This window comes from Cryptomeria japonica, chromosome 11 (genome assembly GCF_030272615.1).
Source record: "Cryptomeria japonica chromosome 11, Sugi_1.0, whole genome shotgun sequence".
Taxonomy (NCBI): Eukaryota; Viridiplantae; Streptophyta; class Pinopsida; order Cupressales; family Cupressaceae; genus Cryptomeria; species Cryptomeria japonica.
The window spans coordinates 224,266,807-224,287,880 of NC_081415.1; the positions used below are offsets into that span (position 1 = coordinate 224,266,807).

Below are 21,074 nucleotides of genomic sequence, written 5' to 3' on the forward strand. Positions count from 1 at the left end.
AGGGTATATGACTCTGGCTTGGACAACTACCTGTCCATAAGGTGTCAAAGATCATGGACTCACTGATCAGAAAGAACATCGTTGCCATGTCAAGAAAATCAAATGATAAATTGACCAATGATGTATGTATGTCATACCTACTTAACAAAGTCCTCTCTAGGCTAACAACTCCACTAAGAGAGACATCAATAGGACCACTACCAGCATCATGAACCTGATCCACAACATGTTCTACATCCAGCAACACGTGACCCTCGATACCCATTGAGTCAAAAGGAGTGATCCTAGTCCTCAAATAGGAGACACTGCCAAAATCATCATGTACACGACAATAGAGCTATCCCTAGAATCACCTGATGCAATAGATGGCCCTCCACTACTCTCCACTAAAGCACTCATCCCATATATTTCATCTGCTCCAGTTGATGCAATGGATGTAGCCACATCCTCCATGTGCTCACTACTGCTACCAGTTGGTGTATGCTCTTCATTAGTATATGTCATAGGAATCGGAACTATACTTGTGGATGGTGAATACTGTGCCAACCTCAACTCCACGGTAAGTTCCTCAATCTGTAACTGGGACTCTCGAAGGGTTGTCTGAGTATTCTTCAAGGAGTCCATGGCGACCTCAAGCTCATATGTGAGCTCATCAACCAAAGCATAAGGTCCCCCAAATCGAGTTATGATGTTTTCATCTAGGAATTTAATTACCACATCAACCTTGAACTCTTATGTATGTGAATTTTGGAAACTGGATAAACCAAGATCCATAATTGCTGATTAAACTCTTAGCTTCAGGAGATGGCCTTTGATGAGTTCCCCCCTGTAGTGTCCTCGTGATATACATCAAGAATGCATCATTCACTCACTTGAAATGGCTCTTCTCACTAAGTTGCAACTACGGGTAACAGTCATAACACTTGAATTCACTTTCACCATTGCCAACTATGCCTCTACAAACCAGTTTGGAATATCTAAAATTTATGGCCAACAGGTAGACAATGTAAGAGCTCATGTAAAATGACTTTGTCTTTTCTAAATTTGTCAATTGTTCATGGAGATTCTTACTAATTATGCGAGACCAATTGAACATCTTGACGCCCGAGGTGATTTTTGTTGGGAATATGCCTCGAATTCTCCTGACCTTGTTCGGTTTGATTGGTGTAACTTACCCTGATGGAACAGCTTGTGGGAAGGTATCGGGCTATGGACTTTTTCCTATTGGTGTAACTGTGGCCGATGAACATGTTGCGGACAAGTATCGGGTTAGCTGGATTGAAGTTATCCTGATGACCTAACGAAGTCGGCTTCGGTCATCGGGGTAGCATCGGCTACCAGGAGTGGTCTCGGATTGCTATACCAATACCCAATGAAGTCCTTCCTATGTATAACGGAGCTCGGAATAGCTGGTCTTGGGTTATCCCAATGACCCGACAAAGTCGGTTTCAGTCATCGGGGTAGTATTGGCTATTGGGTGAACTTGTTAAGAGTTATGCCGATACCCGATGGATCCACCTTGGATCATAGGAGTGTTATTGGATATTGGAGGAGCCTACTGGATGTTATGCCAAAACTCGATAGAGCTACTTTAGGCAGTCGGGGTGGTCATTTGTTATCGGAGGTTCAAGTTTGGTGTTATGCTGATACCCAATGGATCCACCTTGGGTCATCGGTGTATTATCGGATATCAGAGGATGCCTTTTGGATGTTATGCCGAAACCTGACGAAGTCGACTTCGGACATCGGGGCTATTAGAAGGACTGCATGAGCGGTATGCCGATACTCGATGGTTCTACCTTAGGCGGTCTGGGTCGTCATCGGTTATCGGGTTGACGAGATGAAAGCCTATGCCGAAGTCCAATGGAGTCATCTACTGCTGATCGGGGATCGGGATAACTCGAAAGCAGTCTCACCGATGGCCCGATAGTCATCGGAGATCGGAATGACTAGTGAAGCGATATGCCGATGGTCCATGAGGTCCGCTCTTGGTTATCGGAGATTGGGGTAACATTTCGGATGTCTTGCCAATGACCCAATGGAGTCGCCTTCAGTGATCGGGTATCATCGGGAGATCCGGTCTACCTGTTGAAGGTTATCCCGAAGAGCCAATGGAGCCGATCGGTTTTGGAGCCGAGTTCATGAACCGACTGGCAATCGTTCGACGGTTAGACTTCCTGGTGGTTGGAGCGACTAACTGTCAGAGTGGCCAAAGGAAACCGAAACGCAGTTGGATGTATGGAAGACCGTTGGATTCCATAACGGTTATGCTTAACCGATACATTGCAATCTTGGCTGATAAAATATGTTGCCAGAAATGTAACCGATACCGTCATGAGTGAGAAGCTCAGAGTTGCATAGAGCAGAAGGCATGGAGTGTCATTGAAGTATGATAGGAACTCTGAGATGCTTTGGGCTTGCTCGAAGAGTGAGGAGTGAGAGGTTAAACGGTGGTTGAGCAGAGTAGAGTGAAACGATAGGTCTGGGCTGATCAGAGCAGAACGAAATGACTACGAAGGAATGCAGAGAGGCTACTTTGTTGTTGTCTTGCATGACTGTAGTTTTTTGAGTGTTGTGCATGATGTTATAGCAGAGTTCCAAACTATGAGAATCTGAGAACAAATATTTGTAATTGCAGATTGTATCTTTATTGTAATGTGTTTGTTGTAAATAAAGTAGTCTTGCAGTTGGGCGGTGGGTTTTTTCCCATAAGGGTTTTCCCACGTAAATATTGGTGTTCTGTCTTTGTGTGTTTGGATATGTGAGTCATCTTAATGTGTTCCAAAGAATTGAAAAAGGCATACTTGCTTAATCCCCTATTGAATTGACGTTAGGAAGACGTTTTGGCACTGTGTTTTCCTTACAAGTGGTATCAGAGCCTGGCTTTGTTTTGTTATCCTTGTTGGGTAGGGTTGTTGTTGTGTCAATTCTGGTTTCAGTGGGAGTTTAGCAGAGCGTCTATTTGTCTTATTTGCAGATTAAGATGGCGAATGCTTTTGGGGGAGTGGAGATCGAGAAATTCAATGGTGCAAATTTTGAGCTGTGGAAACTCAAGATGGACGACTTGCTGGTTGATAGAGATCTCTGGGGTGCTGTGATTGTAACCGCTAAGCCTTCAGCCATGAGGCAAGAAGACTGGGATCTTGTAGATAGAAAAGCTAGAGGGTTAATCAGACTCTGTTTGGCAGATTTTGTTCTATTGAATGTCCATGAGGAGAAGACTGCTAATCTTCTGTGGACGAAGCTTGGAGACATTTATTAGGGAAAGTCTTTGGTAAACAAGTTGTTCCTGAGGAAGAAGTTATATTCCCTGAAGATGGACGAGGGTACATCTGTTGCAGATCATTTGAATGTTTTCAACATGATCGTTGCTCAGTTAACCTCTGTAGGAGTCTAGATTGATGAAGAGGATCGGTGTATGCTTATATTATGTTCTTTGCCTGACTCATGGGATCATCTGGTAATAACCATTGGGAGTACAACAACCAAGCTCACAATGGAAGGTGTGGTTGCTTTGTTGTTGTCAGAAGAAACACGAAGAAAATCTTCTGAGATGTTTTAGGATGCTCTTGCTGTTAGAGGCAAGAAAGAGAACAAGAAGTCGGAATCCAAGTCGGAGGAAAGCTCCAAGACTCTTGGAAAGAAGTCCAAAGTGAAGTGCTGGAATTGTGGGCAGACTGGTCATATCCGAAAGGATTGCAGAGAGAAGAAGAAGAAAAGTAAGGGTCCTTCTGATTCTGGGTCCTGTCAGAATGAGGATGGAGATGCCTTCTGAGCTGCTTTGGCAAGTCAGACATATTTCGGTGTCTGGTTCAATCACGATGCCATTAAGACTGGGTACCTTGGGTCTTTTTGTAGTGATACAGATTCATCATGTATTGGTGAATGTTCTTCATGTAACTGGAGATGTTAACATCTTGAAGATTCATAAAGGGTCTTTGGTAGAGATGTTGTAATGCTTAGTTAGGATGTTTTATGTCAGGATATACTCTTGAGATGCATTTAGAGTTTTTTGACATAATGTGTTTATGTTCATATGGAGCATGTGATCTCTTTGGGTGAGATGTTTTAGATCATGGTTGTCATGTTTGAGTTCCTGATTCTGCAATTGGAATTTTGACATTGATCTTGGTTCTGTTTTTGTGTTTTGAGTACACTGATCATTTGTTTGGTACTTCATGATAATGTGGTTACGCATTTGAAATTTTGGCATGGGCTGATTAGCTACAGGTGCTTTTGGAAACATGGAAAGGTAGATGGTGCTGAGTTGGAATGGGTAATAGGTTCAACTGAAAGGCATTCATCTGTAATAACATAGTTAGCATTTAGAAGTGAAGAAAGGGTATGATACAGGGTGTTGTGAAGACTTGCTTGCAGGTTCTTTGTATATAGTTAGTATTGTGAGTGCTCTTGATACAAAGGTTTTATTTACTTCTATGAAATGTTGACAAAAGGGTCTTTTTCAAATCTGACATTACCTATGCAGTGGGAGCTTCTGGGTGTGTATATGACTATCATTACACTTGAAGTTTGAAATTGCGAGTAACAGGTTGTATATGTTGATGATTTGAAATTCATCTTGTTCTATCTTGGAGGTATGTATAGTTGGATGTACTAGCACTTGTTGTGGGTGCTATTCTAGCTATGTTTGTGACTAATGTTGGCACATTTGAGTAGCCTTGGGAATGTGAGTTTTTGTGTTCTGGAAGTTAGAGTTATGTTTTTTCTCAGTAGATAGATTCTATTTGTGTCTAGTGGCAGTGGCATGATAGAAGGTGGGAGTATCTATGGATGAGATGATACTTCTCTGCGTGTGTCTCGGTGGTACACAAAGTAAACTGTATTTCCTGGTGGTTTGTGATCGAATGGTATATCGGCATTGATGGACTTTAGAAGTCCATGGTTCTCAGTGAAATTTGTATGTGTTCGGCATGGTAGACAAGTCGAGTGGATTCCTCAACAAGTGGGAGATTGTTGGGAATATGCCTCGAATTCTCCTGACAATGTTCGGTTTGATTGGTGTAACTTACCTCGATGGAACAGCTTGTGGGAAGGTATCGGGCTATGGACTTTTTCCTATCAGTGTACTCTGGCCGATGAACATATCGCGGACAAGTATCGGGTTAGCTGGATTGAAGTTATCTCGATGACCCGACGAAGTCGGCTTCGGTCATCGGGGTAGCATCGGCTACCTGTTGTGCGTATTGCACACCCATCCCCGTCCAGGACAGGGACCCCCATATTTTGTTTAATCTGCTCGATAGGAGAGAAGAAGCACCGAATTTGGTGGAAACAAAGGGCAAGTAATGAGATCGTAAAATCCTCTTAGATGCTCGAGTTTTCTATGGCTAAGAATCAAATCGCCCAAAGTCTTCAAGTTCGCGAAAATTCCAGAAGTTGAAAACTTGCCAAATAAACCAATTACCCGAAATCGCTAAGAGAGTGAATATTGCAAGTAAAAGGAGCTCCAACTAAATCGCACGTTTTCTCTAAGTCGCTCGAAAAAGAGGAGCTTGTTGTTTTAAAGTAAACCCTAGGTCGTGCGATATCCTTATGAGCCGAAAATGGCAAAATAACTAAGTCGCGTTTCTTCATACAGTGGAAATCGCGAACTTTAGGAGTGAAGCATAATCTTGGAAAATTATCTCATCTGTCCGAAAATCTCACAACTCACGAAAATGCTAATTTAGCTCGAAACAAGGAGATTGGCAAAATGGCCCTGCAGGCCGAAGTTTACAAAATGACTCAAGGAGCCGAAAACTTCAAAATCTCTCAAAAATACCTTTCAGGACGAAGTTTGCAAAATGGCTTAGAATCCCGAAAATAGCAAGATATAAAATCACGCAAATTGGGTGCAAACCAAGCCGCAATTTCGGGTCATTTGATCGAAATACAAGATCGCTCGAGTTTTCAAAAAGGGTTCATTGCCCGAAAATAGGGTGAAATCGCGTGATGTAAACATTTTAACTTATAAACTTTTCAAAGCCCCTCTTGGTCCGAGAATCACGAAGTAAGGAAAGGCGTTATCAAATTTGCAAAAGCCTCTTTAAGCCCGAAAATGCCAATGCAGAAAAGGGGCGTTAAACTAAAACTTTTCAAAAGGCCTTTTTAGGCCGAATTTCAAGCATAAAGAGGGAAGCGCCATCTTTAAAACTTTTTAAACTTCCCCTTCCAAGCCGAAAATCGTGAAATAAGGAGGGCTGTTATTTTTATAACTTTTCAAAAGATCCTTTTGGGCCGAAATTAACAAAGGATGGGGGTGCATCAAAATAACATAAACTTTGGTGTGCATTTCGAAAAGAAGCCGAGTTTCAAAAATCATTCGCAGGTCGAAACCCACTCAAAACTCTCAAATCGGTGAAGTAGGCCGAAAAACGTTTAAAACTCGCAAAAAATCATGACTTTGGCTGGGGATGACGTATAGGGTGAAAATCGCGTGATTCCCTCCCCCCCAAGCCGACAATGGTTAATGGATACAAAGTTGTGCGATTTGTTTGTTGCAGAGGGCAAAAGGTTTTAGCGAAATGAGTCTCCCATCTTGCAAAGTCATAGTTTAAGCCGAAGATGCCAAAAGTTAAACTTTGCGCATTTTAATCATTTCACCCAAAGTTGCAAACCAAGCTAAACCATAGGTTTTATGTGAGACTTCCAGGCCGAAAATGGAGTAGGCTCACAAAACCGACTTATAGGCTGAAATTGAACAATAGGACAAAAATCGCACTATTTCGCTAGTAAGCCGGGAAGCTTCAATGGCATTAAAATGGAGTAGTCGACCAGAGGAGAAAGCGAAAACATTCAAAAGATACAACTCACAAAGAGCTTCTCAAGGCCCGAACCCCACAAGACGAAGCCAGACGTTAGCAGGTCGCAGGACGTCATCGCAATGAACCAGGAGAAAGCCTGAAAATGCAAATCAAAGAAGGATCTCAATCAAAGCCAGGCGCCGAACACTGAAGAAGAAGATGCAGAAATGCGCTGCAGGAGCGCTAAAGCAACCAAGCATTGGGAAGTGTACCGCTGAACAAAGATGAAGTCCACCATCGAGACCAAAGGCCGAAGAACACTCCGAGTACAACAGTCATGCGTTCTCAGGAAAAGTGCACAGCTGGATTTAATTCCAGGAATTCAGTTTTAAAAACTGAAATTGTTTTATTGTAAAATTGCCTATGGGTCCCATGCAAGATATTTTTGTGGACAGTTATGTCCAACTGCCAAATTGACTGAATTAAAGCCAAATAGTGGCAGGTAGTTGAGATTGTGGTTGAATGGATGACTGAGAGTTTAATGGGCATGGGTTAAGGCTGCTAGTTTCTGGAAGGCAGATTAGGACCCATGGATGCAGTCCATCCTAGCCTTCAATTCAGTATTGTAAAATCTATAAAAGGCAGAAGCCTTTCTTTTGTAAAGAGTTTGACTCTAGTTAGAATTTTGGGAGTCAGATAGTTAGATAGTTAGAGTTAGAGGGTTAGATTTTAGAAGATAGAATAGGTTAGATCTTAGCAGTAGCATAGAGATGCTGCATAAATTGTTGTAATAGGCAGCTGAAGCAAATATATGAACATTGAAATATGGTGTTTGTTGTCTTTGTTTCAGTCTGTTTGCATGGTTTCTTTCAGCTGGTTAATTTCTAGAGTGCAGGGATTATAATGGTGAAGTGTAGAGGGGTATTTGATGCATTTCTCGTTCATACCATTGGTGGTCTGCTGATTGTAGGTCACCATGCATGGTTAGTCTGAACCCAAACTATGCTTAGTTCAACTATAGGTGTTCGTCTTAGGCTACGCCAGAATTGGGTGCCTAAAACGAGTGTCTTCGGTCTGAAAATCCTTCATCCCTTGGAGCTTGCACCATTTTTGTCTAGTTGTGGGGGTATCTCTGGCGAAACAAGAATTGGTTTATCGAAATCTATCTACCCGTTGCATCAGTTGTTATCATCCTTGTCCTTAGGCTTCCTAAACCCTTCCCTTTTTTATTTTATTTTGTAGTCTGAAAATCACAGCGGACCATCTTGTTGCAAAACATAAGTCACCTTGTGCTCCCAGCAAATCACATCAATCACTAAGTAATCCCGCAATCAAGACCTGACAATCAAACCCTTGAGGTCGTCCCCATTGATCAAACTGAAACAGCATTAGGAATTTCCTTATCTTAAGAGAGGATAGGATACTCAGCGAGTACATTCTATTTTGCGTTGGCCGGATGGAGTCGTAGTTTCACGACTTTAGAAACGTCAACACTACCGGGAGTTGTCTCGGTCTGCTATACGGATACCCGATGAAGTCCTTCCTATGTCTAACAGAGCTCGGAATAGATGGTCTTGGGTTATCCCGATGACCCTACGAAGTCGGTTTCGGTCATCAGGGTAGTATCCGCTATTAGATGAACCTGTTAAGAGTTATGCCGATACCCGATGGATCCACCTTGGGTCATAGGAGTGCTATCAGATATCGGAGGAGCCTGCTGGATGTTATGCTGAAACCTGATGGAGCTACTTTAGGCGGTTGGGGTGGTCATCAGTTATCAGAGGTTCAAGTTCGGTGTTATGCTGATACCCGATGGATCCACCTTGGGTCATCGGTGTGTTATCGGATATCGGAGGGGGCCTTCTGGATATTATGCCGAAACCCAACGAAGTCGACTTCGGACATCAGGGTAACTTCGGCTATCCGAAGGACTACATGAACGGTATGCCGATACCCGATGGTTCTACCTTAAGCGGTCTGGGTCGTCATCGATTATTGGGTTGATGAGATGAAAGCCTATGCTGAAGTCCGATGGAGTCATCTATTGCTGATCGGGGATCGGGATAACTCGGAAGCAGTCTCATCGATGGCCCGATAGAGTCATCGAAGATCGCAATGACTAGTGAAGCGATATGCCGATGGTCCGCGAGGTCTGCTCTTGGTTATCGGAGATCAGGGTAACGTTTCGGATGTCTTGCCGATGACCTGATGGAGTCGCCCTCGACGATCAGGTATCATCGGGAGATCGGGTCTACCTGTTGAAGGTTATCCCGAAGAATCAATGGAGCCGACCGATTTTGGAGCCGAGTTCATGAACCGACTGGTAGTCGTTCGATGGTTAGACTTCCTGGTGGTTGGAGCGACTAACTGTCAGAGTGGCCAGAGGAAACCGAAATGCAATTGGACGTATGGAAGTTTGTTGGATTCCATAACGGTTATGCTTAACCGATACATTGCAATCTTGGTTGATAAAATATGTTGCCAGAAATGTAACCGATACCGTCATGAGTGAGAAGCTCAGTGTTGCACAGAGCAGAAGGCATGGAGTGTCATTGAAGTATGATAGGAACTCCGAGATGCTTTGGGCTTGCTCGAAGTGTGAGGAGTGAGAGAGATTAAATGGTGGTTGAGCAGAGCAGAGTGAAACGATAGGTCTGGGTTGATTAGAGCAGAACGAAATGACTACGAAGGAATGCAGAGAGGCTACTTTATTGTTGTCTTGCACGACTATAGTTCTTTGAGTGTTCTGCATGATGTTATAGCAGAGTCCCAAACTATGAGAATCTGAGAACGAATATCTATAATTGCAGACTGTATCTTTATTGTAAACTGTTTGCTGTAAATAAAGTAGTCTTGTAGTTGGGTGGTGGGTTTTTTCCCGTAAGGGTTTTCCCACGTAAATATTGGTGTTCTGTCTCTGTGTGTTTGGATATGTGAGTCATCTTAATGTGTTGCAAAGAATTGAAAAAGGCATACTTGCTTAATCCCCTATTGAATTGATGTTAGGAAGACGTTTCCACACTGTGTTTTCCTTACAATTTCATCAATAAAGTAGTACATCCATTTCTCGAATGGTGCACCCTGAGGGCTGCCCATTACTCTCTTCAGCAGTAGGATAATATCACCATATTCCTCTTTGAAGTATGGGTGCAACAGCATCTTTGGCACTTTCCCTTGAGGTCTTGTCTTTTCTAACCATGACTTGTTGATATTCACCGCATAGAGTTCAAACTCGTCATCATAGATATTTTGGGCACCTTCTTCAATCTTATATGAGGTTTTATTGTAGTTTGGTATTCCAAACACTTCTTGAATGGCTAACTTTGAAAGATTAGCTAATACCCTTCCATCAAGTGCAATGATCGCTCTTTCTTGTGCATCATAGTGCATAGCACATTCAACCATCAGCTCAACACATTCTTTAGCTGGTGGAAATCCAGCTGCTTGGACAATGCCATTCCTCATCATCCGGCGAGCAATGGGTGCTGGCAGGTATCCATCATGGCCATACATTCTCTTTCTGAAGTCTTTGAAATCCACATGCCCAAGGTCAGTATCCGTGACATTCTTCCATTTGGATTTGATCTTTGATTTTGGCTATACTCCCTTATTGGCAAACTTCATCTTGAGATTTCCTAGAAGGAACTCCTTTGGTGGTCTTTAACGTGCAAAACACAGGAAAACTTAATATTATTTATTGAGAAAATTTGTAGTTTTAATTCTGATTTTAGACCTTTTTACTTAAAAATTTTCATTTTCAGCTTGTTATAAAGCTCAATATCTGTGAAAAATTGGACTGAAAGTGGATGAAATTGGTCAAGTACTTAGTAAATTTTGAGAAATAAATGGTTTAGACAGAACAAATCAGTCAAGAATAGGAATTTTTTGAACCTCTCGAGTTTTCTGTGACTGATTTTGATGAGAATTTGCCTTAAATTCTGAAAATTTTGTCTAAAACTCAGAAAAAACACTTATTTTATTCCTTCCAACACTTAGAAAAATTTTAATTCTTCAAAATTCCCTCTTGAAAATCAATTTTCCACAAAATTTGAGAGAGAGAGAAACGTCTTCTCAATTGCACTCCAATCTTCCAACCTGATAATGAATTTGAAAGTGACTAGTTGAAAATATATAGAGTTTGGGATTTTAATCTTAGAAGCTCCATCTTTGTGTTTTTTTATTTTTGTTTAATTATTTTTTTTTGGGTTTTAATGTTTTAAATCTTTCCAAAATGGAAAGTTTTATTTTCTTCCAAATTTCATCCTCGGCTAAAAAATAAAGGAATCTTCTAGAACTTTCTCTCAGGTTCCAAAATTTTCTTGAATTTTCGAAAATAATTCTAAGTGTTGAAATTATTTTCTCTTCGAAGATAATTCTAAGTGTTGGAAATTTTTTAAAAATATTCTGTGTCAAGCTTAATTTTTCCAGCCCGTTCATTTAATTGACCCTTGATTTCATGTTCTTATTTTGTCAAATTTATTTTTCCTCTAGCCATTTTTCTCTCTTGGCCATGGCAAGTTGATCATCTTTATGTCTAATCTTCAAATCATGGGCAAATTTTTCATCTGGCTTAGGCATCTTCACATATTCCATTTATTCCTAGGTTGAGCTTGAAGGTCTAATGTCTTATTCATCTTCCAAACCTTGTGCAATTTATCTTCCTAATTTCTTCGTGAATGGACTTTGAAGTGCGTTGGACATCTTTGGCTTAAGCAAGTCAGACTTCATGAATGTTTGGACATTCATCTTAACTTCTTTCCATATGTCTTGCTTGGAAAACTTTGTTTTGTGTCAAAACCCTTTGCTTTTCCCTTAGGCGAACTTGGAGTCTCTTTAGACGTTGTTTTATCTTGCCTAAGTGTTTGGCCATCTTCTCTCGTTTTAATCTTTTCTCTATGTCTTGTTTGCCAAAACCCTTTGCTTTCTTCTTAACATGTCAAAACCCCTTGCTTTAATTCATGCTTTTCCAAGCTAGGCGGACTTGGAGTCTTGTTGGACCATCTTGTTTATGCCAAGGCGGACTTTACCTTGCATATGCTATGTTGCTTTATGCCTAGGCAGACTTGGAGGAATCTTGCCATGGGCGGACTTTGGAGGTGTCTAGTCAAGAGCGGACTTTCAACTTCTTTGGACATGTTTTTCTTGTCTTCCACCAGCCATGTCTTGCCAAAAATTCTTGCTTTATTTCTTGGTGGACTTTGGAGGTCTTTTGCCAACTTCAACTTAATTTCTTTTCATGTGTCTAGGGTGGACTTTGGAGTGCATCAGCCAAGGGTGGACTTGGAGGCTCGTTGGATAAGGGTGGACTTTGAAGACCATCAGCCAAGGGCGGACTTGGCTTATGTTTAGACATTCCAACCTTTTGTCATACTTCCTTTATTTCTGCCATCTTTCCTAGGTGGATTTTGGAGCCTTGTGCCATCCTCTTAACTGCAAGTAGGAGTTAACTTAACCTTCGCCATCTCTCTTAACTAGAGATAGGAGTTTGCTGTTTGTTTGCCAACTTCATTAGTGCATGGGCAGAGTTTGTAGACCATCAACCAAGGGCAGACTTGGCCAATGTTTGGCCATGCTTGTTGTGGGCGAACTTTGTCTTCCATTAGCCATCCTTGGCTTGGGCGGAGTTAGGAGTGCTTTGGACATCTTTTCTTGGGCGAACTTGGACCAGTCTTCTGCCAACTTCCTTGGGCGGACTTGGCACATCATTGGCCATGTCTTTCATGCCTTGGGTGAACTTTACCCTCTGTCTGCCATTCTTTCATGTGCTTGGCTGGTCAAACTTGGTCTTTCCTTGGACGACTTTTCATCTTCATGCCACTTCTCTTCCAAACATCTTCATTCAAACTGCCATGTCCATCTCTGACTTGCCATGTTCATACCTGGATCATCTGGAACAAAAACCCTAGATTAGGGTTTTCACCTTGTTTTTTACACTTGGAGGTAAATTTTTTAATTCTGAGAACATGGGCACTGATCATATGACCTAAGGAACAAAACCCTAATTCTACTTTCAAAAAAGCAAAAAAGCAAAAAAGTTGCTTCCCGGATTGGGCCCAAAGTGCCAAAAACAAAACTTTCTAAATTTAGAAAAAAAAAATTCATAAAAATAGAAAGTTGTCAGAAATGACTCAAAGCAATTGCGATCCTCGTCCTTCAAACCTTCTATAAGCACTTAGACAATGTTCAAACACTATTTTGAGCATGAACTCTTTACTTGGCTCAAGATGACTTCTCAAAAACTCTGATTCAAAAACACTCAAAGAAGATGGATTTATGAAATTGCAAAGCTAGGACAAAACTCTAAAAAGAAAACAATTGGGGGTCCCCATTCGCAATGGGGCGATGTTTGAAATAGGTTCACAATAGGTATGCAATGCTATTATTGATGGTGGAAGCTCAGACAATATTGTTTTAGAAGAAATGGTAAGCAAGTTGCTGCTAAGTCATCACGATCAAAAGATGCAGAAAATGGAGAAACACTTGTTGCAAGAAGAGTTTTGATGAATTTAGGACAATAATTAGTTCAAAGAAGAGTTTATTTCAGACAAGATGTAAGTGTAAGGGTAAGGTATGCAATGTCATTATTGTTGGTGGAAGCTCAAACAATATTATTTTAGAAGAAATGGTAAGCAAGTTGCAGTTAGAAAGAAGGCACGTGCATCCATATCAGATTGCTTGGTTGCAGGATGATCGAAAAGTTTTGGTGAGTGAACAATGTTTAGTTAAATTTAAGATAGGAGACCATCGTGATGAGGCCTTATGTGATATTATGTCAATGAATGTTTGTCATATGCTATTGAGAAGATTGTGGCAATTTGACAGGAAGGCAATGCATGATGGTTATGCAAACACATACATTGTGATGAAGGATGGAGTTTGACACAAATTGAAACCCTTGAGTAAGAATGATGAAAAGGTATGTAAGAACACTGGTAAATGTTTGATTAATGGAGTTAAAGAATTAGTCAAAGAGGATGAAGATGAAGATTATGATTTTCTCATGCAAGTTGCAACAACGTTTAAGGATGATTTGTTCATGCAAGTTGCTCATGTAAGAACACTGGTAAATGTTTAGGTAAGGTATGGCTATGCAATCAGTTTCAATGGAGAAGGAAAAAGAGGTAAAATTTCATTTTTGTGAGATCATTGTTGAATCTGATTAGTTTAAGGATGATGGTATTGGTATAAGAGAGGGTGTTTCAGCAAACAATCCATTGGAAAATGAAGTTTTAAATGAGAAAGAAGATGAACGAGTGAAGGGTTGGTTCATGGATGATCTCTTGTTTGATAAAGAGATTAATGAAGATGAAGGTTTTGTAACTAATAGTTTGTTGCAGGATGAGAAAGAAGAATTTCTTGGTTGTTTTTCTAATATTGATGTGAAAGTAGAGGAGATGAAGTTTGCAGAAAAACAATGTCTTTTGGAAGGCTTGAACAAACAAGGACATGGTGTTACCATAGAGAAGGGTGAAGAACAAGTTTTTGTAGCTGCTTCAGGGGATGAGGTGATACAAGAATTTGATTATTTAACTGATTGAAATAACGTTGAAGTTTTTGATTTTTCAGAGTTCCCTAGTATATTTTGGTGGGAAATGGATTATGTAACAAGAGGAAGAAAAAGAGGAAAAATCAAGAATGGGAGAGACATCAAATTACTAAAGAACTAGTTAAGCATATTCAAGAAGATGAGGCAGAGAAGTGGATGCAGAATAAGCATAGGAATTATAAATGTTTATGAGTTTCACTCAGGAAGCATTTCTTTCTACCTTGGGTGTCTGATGCAGGGCATCCATGTATTGGATGGAGCCCAAATTTCAAATTTCAATTTTTTTCCATCCGTAGGTGTTAGAAATTTGAATTACTTGGGACGTGGAGTCCCCTTTGACTCTAATTTTAGCAGTTTTGTAATGCCTTTGCAAGGAACGCATGAGGGTAGTTAAAGGTATTTTTAAGTTTTTCTTTCTTTGGGGGTGTGCTGCTTGGAAAATGGGTACACAATGGTTTCTGAGCAGCAGTTTTTGGTGTTATTGAGGCAAGGTTTTCAGAAAAGGGGAAGGAAGAAGTTTCCCAATTTTGGGAAAAAGGAAGGAAAGCTGAAGTAGTTATGTTTTGTTCTAGGGGTGGGAATAGGGCATTTCTGTTGCAAGTCTAAGGACAGCCATAGACCAGACTAGAATGTTGTTATGAGAAGCCAATAGGCTAGTCTCCTTGTTATATAAACTTGTTTCATATTGCAATAACAATTTCTCTGGTTTTGTTGCATCAGTTTGGTGTTCATACAACCTCATTTCTTTTGATTTATGCATCAGATTTGCAAATGTGTTGAAGTGTGTTGTGTAATGTTCCCTCTTCTGGTTCTGCTCCTTGTTGAATAATCCTTCAGAGATATAAGATCTCTGCCTTAATTCCTTTCTAAGAATCTTAACATTCACTAAGAATGTTCTTAATCAAATCTCTACATTCACTGAGAATGTCCCTAATCCAGGCTCAACATTCACTAAGAATGTCCCTGACTCCTTCTTATCATTCACTAAGAATGTTCTTAATCAAATCTCTACATTCACTGAGAATGTCCTTGATCCAGGCTCAACATTAACTAAGAATGTCCCTGATTCAATCTTATCATTCACTAAGAATGTCCTTAATCAAATCTCTACATTCACTGAGAATGTCCATGATCCAGGCTCAACATTCACTAAGAATATCCATGATCCAATCTTATCCTTCACTAAGAATGTCCTTAATCAAATCTCTACATTCACTGAGAATGTCCCTGATCCAAGCTCAACATTCACTAAGAATGTCCCTGATCCCAATCTTATCATTCACTAAGAATGACCTTAATTGCTGGTAATGGTAAACACCTACTGTTCAGTGAGAATCTTCTGCTGAAATGTCAGGGCTGAACTCTGATCTGATCAGATATCTTGCTGATGAATGGACATTGACTGTCTCCCTTGTAATGTTTCTCTGCCTTCTTGAAGATTCCGATCTGCTCACATGCCTCCTGAATATTGTATCTTCCTTTGTCTGGAATGAAGGCTTAAGAATGAGTCCTTGAATGGTGAAAGTGTCAAATACTTTACTTGATTTGATTTCTAGAAATTACACGAATATCTATATATTAATATATCGGATGGGAATGGATATTGTTTCTAACTTGCTGCTCTTGGGATTTGTTAATCCTGATTCCAAAATTCCAAAAGAATAATATATCCTCCTTCGTATCACTTCCTTCCATGATTTGATCCCATTTAAACTCCGTAATCAACACGTCCCTTAAGGAGAGACATTATCGTGTCTCTTTGTTCATGTCCTTTGACAATTAATTATGAATCGGTTAATAATAATCACTATTACTTAAGAATAAATCAGAATATAATTGATAATGGAAATCAATTAATATCAATATTGGATATCATTTGTGCCTATAACTTAATAATAGTACTGATCCGATTCTGATCCATGGTGTTCTCACTGGATGCTTTTGATTCCTTTCCTTTATATCTCTCAATGTGAGGGAGAGGTCACACCTCTTCATCATGTATGCCCTTTGGCAAGAGACATGCCCTTTCCACCATTAGCCTCCTTTGAAAGAGTGTAACTCTTTATTATATCTGCTTTTTTAAAGGGACACAACCTTTCATGATCAGATCTGCACTTCTCATTCCCAAATTATTCCCTCTCAAATGAGGTACTCTTCTCCCTTTTATATCTCATGTTTGAGGGAGTTACAACTTTTCATTCCATTTCTTTTGACCATTCATTAACTTAATTAAATTTTAATTATATTTAATTATGTTCTTTTCTATTTTTATTTTATTTTTGTTTTTATAATTATAATTTTATTTTTAATATTTTATTCTTGTGAATTTTAATTTTTTTGTTATTATAATTTGCCATTAAATTCTATTTCAAAGTGGGGACATTACATGTTGTTGGTGTTTGTTAAGGGGTGTTGCTGTTCTTAATCAAGAAAATAGACTTTCAGGACTTTAGTATTTCCATAGTGTCGAGGTTTGTGACCACAAGGATCAAATACTTCTTTTTCTGTTGCAAAAGAAAACAAATATGCACCTTGAATCTTAATCTTTACTTCAACTGCTTTTGTAATCCAGAGGATTGGATATGACGAAGAAGAAGAAATATGCTAGGAGGAAATTGGCCAGTTGTTTTTGGGAAACAAAATAAAAATCAACTGTTTTTTAATGGCCAAGAACAATTAAAAAGATGAAAATGATGCTATTGCTTCCTATGAATGAAGCATTTAGTCTAGTTTCGTACTGTAATAAAGTTTGTTCCCCAGAAGAAAAGAATAGTAACCTTTGTTTGTTGTCCAAAGAGTGCTGGAACATATTGTTGATTTTAAATTTTGACTTTTAAATTTTCAGATTCTCGCTTTGCCATAAACTGTGGCGGCTTACAAATGACTTCCCAGCTAGGAATTGATTATGAAGGTGACAATAAAACACTTGATGCTGCGTCATTTTATGTGACTGATACACAAAAGTGGGGAGTCAGCAATACTGGAAATTTTCTGGACAATTCTGTACAAAATTTTACAATATCGAGTCAATCTCAATTTACAAATACATTAGATACAGAACTCTACCAAACAGCACGCTTATCTCCCAGTTCACTGAGGTACTATGGTTTAGGGCTTGAAAATGGACCATATACAGTAAAACTGCAGTTTGCTGAAATAGATATTCTAGACACAAAAAGCTGGAAGAGTCTTGGAAAACGTATTTTTGATGTTTCTGTTCAGGTATGTGTAACCCTCTTTTCTGATGCTTTGATTTTTATTTCTACAAAAAAGTATCCATGTATTTCCTTGTTTTGTATAGGAAGAGGGGGTAGAGATTATTTTCTGTATTTCTCCCTTTTATGGTCCTTCGCTTTTTGCAAAGTGTGCATGACATCAAAAACATTAGTCTAACAATCATATTGCATGCAATCTCATTTGGGTTTTAAATTTTCTTATTGGCTAGATGTTAGCTTTGCATAGTAACTCAGTTCTACAATTTTTTGTCCCCTGATGCTGTAGGGGAATAAAGTATTAACAAATTTCAATATCCGAAAGGAGGCAGGAGGTTCATTTATAGCAGTTGATCGAAATTTCAGCACAAATGTGACTGAAAATTTTCTTGAAATTCATTTTTTCTGGACTGGGAGGGGAACATGCTGGTCTTTAAACCAAGGACTCTGTAGACCTTTAATATCAGCCATAAGTGTTACACCTGGTAAAGGAAGTGGCAGGACTTTTATATTACTTTATTTAATTTAAAGAATATATAAAGTTAAAAGAGAACATATTTACGTTGGGCATGAGGATAATGCATAAAAATGAGTATTGTTTTAAAAAGTTCGTTCTTTAGCAATTGTCTGCAAATTTATTTACATAATTTACAAAAAGACATTGGAAACCGCAGAAATCTTTACTGCTGAATATTTTATTGTGTGTAGAATTCACTCCTACTGTTTCGGATCTTCCACTATCCAACTCCTCCCATAAGAAAATCAAGACAGGAGCAGTGATTGGAATTCTTTTTGCTGGAATGGTTGCTGTTTTGACATGTCTTGCTTTTATCATTTTCTGGCGGAGAAGAGCTAGAAAGTCCTTAGAAGCACGTGGTCGGGAACAAGAAGGTAATGGCAAGAGTTTTTAGGAGGTGAATTTTCATAAATTATAGTATATCTTTCTCCAAATTGGGTTGATTTTAATTTGGTGGAATGTGGTAATGGTATTGATACCCATCACATCTTGCTTCATTATCAGCACTCGAAGGAATCCAGACAAAACCAAACATTTTCAGCTATGCTGACATGAAGAATGCAACAAGTGATTTTCATGAAGAAAATAAGTTGGGCCAGGGAGGATTTGGTACAGTTCATAAGGTTTGTAAATATGGGTTCCAGTATTCGCATTCACTTGTTTTAGATGTGTGTATATAAATAAATTCTCTATTGCATACATAAAATTCTCCATAATTTATGTTTCCTAGTAAATTTTTCTCATGGCTCATGCCAATTACAAATCATTTTCTATCCTTAAATCTCCCCTAAAAACTTATCTGATTTTCTGTGTGCTGAATTATGACATTATAACAGGGCATTCTTCCAGATGGTAAAATAGTAGCAGTGAAGCAATTGTCATCTGAATCTAAGCAAGGAAAGCGTGAGTTTATAAATGAAGTAGCTGCAATATCTATAGTGCAACATAGAAACCTTGTTAAATTGCATGGATGCTGTGTAGAAGGAGAACATCGCATTTTGGTCTATGAATGTCTGGAAAACAACAGTCTTGCACAAGCTTTATTCGGTAACAGTATATGCACACCTTGATTTGTAAGAAATTTTGAGTTCATTCACAACATAGCAACAAATATATGAGTTTCATGTATGCTAAATCGCAGGCAATAATAGATCTAAAATTCACCTGGACTGGCCTACTCGTCTCAACATATGCATTGGGACCGCACGTGGGCTTGCTTACCTTCATGAGGAATCCAGTGTCCGAATAGTGCATCGAGATATCAAACCCAGTAACATCCTGTTGGATAACTCTCTGAACCCTAAGATTGCAGATTTTGGGTTGGCTAAGCTATTCGATGAAACGGAAAGCCACATAAGTACCAGAGTTGCCGGCACGATGTAAGATCACCTTGGCCATTAGATTTCAGTACTCTGAAAACTATCAGAGATCAAGTTACCTTATAATCGTTGAAAAACAAGATAATCTTCTGATGTTGTAAGATGCTATGTTGACAAGATATTCTTCCTGGTGACATTCTTCTTCATCTGTTCACGTGTTTTCTTTTTTACATGTATGAATGCAATTTTGTTTTGTGGGGCTGATTAATAAAATTACTGTACATGTTGAAGCTTTTGAAAACAGCTGGAAGTTGCCATGCCTACTTTTGCATGATCTGATTGGAAAGTTTTTGTGTTTGAAGAGGGTATCTGGCTCCGGAGTATGCAATGCGAGGTTGCCTCACAGAAAAGGCTGATGTTTTCAGCTTTGGGGTTGTCACTTTGGAAGTGGTGAGCGGTAGGAGTAATACAGACACAAGCTTGCCACAAGAGAGTGTCTATCTTCTAGAATGGGTGCGTACTAAACTAGTAAAGTTAATTCAATTATGCAGTAGTTTTAATTTTAGTCTAGTGTAGTTAGTACTAATGACCACCACCTACTGATCAAATTATAGGCTTGGCAACTCCATGAGCAAGAGAGACTGCTGGAATTGATGGATCCTCAACTTCGACCAACATACATAGAAGAAGAAGTCCTCAGAGTAATTGCAGTAGCCCTTCTTTGCACACAAGCCTTGCCTGAAATGCGCCCATCAATGTCTCGAGTGGTAGCAATGCTGACTGGTGATATAGAGGAAATTCCTGTTACTTCTCGCCCTGGTTACATCACAGATTGGCAGTACAACCACCATTTGGCTGCTCAAGATCCTGGAAGTGCATCTATTGCACTATCACCGCAGCAGGGAAGCACGGAAATCTTGCTGCCTGCTGCATTGGTCTTACCTGAAAATGAAGAAATGACTCCATCAATGGTCCACCAGGCTTTAGCTGATGACCAATGAATATTGAATGATTTTTTTTCTTTTGGACATCTCTATAGGATCCAAGAATTGGAACTGAAATCTTGTCCCTGCTAATGTTCACACCTCCTATATTTAAATGTAATGTAGTAGTAATCTTATTCCTAAATTCCTATACAATAACTATAATTTTGGGGATTTCATGTTTATCTGTTTACTGGCTATCCATTATAGGCTGTTTGACGTTGTGAAGATTACTTAAAACGTTCGTTCATTCATTCATTCATTCCTTGATCTACATCTCTAAGTGATTATAATGTAAGTTAATCTTGAAATTTGAGATTAGGGATGCAATTGCTAGTTTTCATGTTGGGTGTTTCAGTATATTATTTAATATGTCAATGCTTGTTATTTTGTTGTTTGTTGACACTTTGTGAACGAATTTTTTCTCATATATGGGTATATGACATGAGAGAATAAATGAGACTTAAAATTTCAACTTTGCTTTACCTAATATACAAATATATTAATTGCACCTTATTTCATGGTTTTGCTTTCACATACAACTTACAGTCAAAATGAACTTAATTTAGTGTAGTCATTAATGTCAAGAAATGACCACTTATGGGAAATGGAACTATAAAAAAGGTGTAGCTGAAAAATCTAGTGTCTCCAATACACAAATATAAGGGAAAAAAATACAATATAGAGACATTGTCCCTGCAAATGCTCACATATCTTGTAGTGACTATATTTAAATGTGATGTAGTAGTAACTT

At 39.2% G+C, this 21,074-nt stretch overlaps 1 protein-coding gene across 9 annotated transcripts in view; it reads left to right on the plus strand.

The window, feature by feature from the left end:
- LOC131063944 (probable LRR receptor-like serine/threonine-protein kinase At1g56130) overlaps window positions 1–20,663 on the plus strand; it is a 247,430-nt gene extending 226,767 nt beyond the window's left edge. For all 9 annotated transcript variants that reach the window (XM_057997924.2, XM_057997928.2, XM_057997931.2 and 6 more), the window contains 8 exons: window positions 17,135–17,511; window positions 17,791–17,986; window positions 18,210–18,392; window positions 18,523–18,641; window positions 18,855–19,065; window positions 19,160–19,397; window positions 19,700–19,850; window positions 19,952–20,663. In XM_057997924.2, the coding sequence (XP_057853907.2) occupies window positions 17,135–17,511; window positions 17,791–17,986; window positions 18,210–18,392; window positions 18,523–18,641; window positions 18,855–19,065; window positions 19,160–19,397; window positions 19,700–19,850; window positions 19,952–20,338 (1,862 nt within the window). In that variant the 3' untranslated portion in view covers window positions 20,339–20,663. The remainder of the gene's footprint in view (window positions 1–17,134; window positions 17,512–17,790; window positions 17,987–18,209; window positions 18,393–18,522; window positions 18,642–18,854; window positions 19,066–19,159; window positions 19,398–19,699; window positions 19,851–19,951) is intronic.
- The last annotated feature ends 411 nt before the right edge of the window (window positions 20,664–21,074 follow it).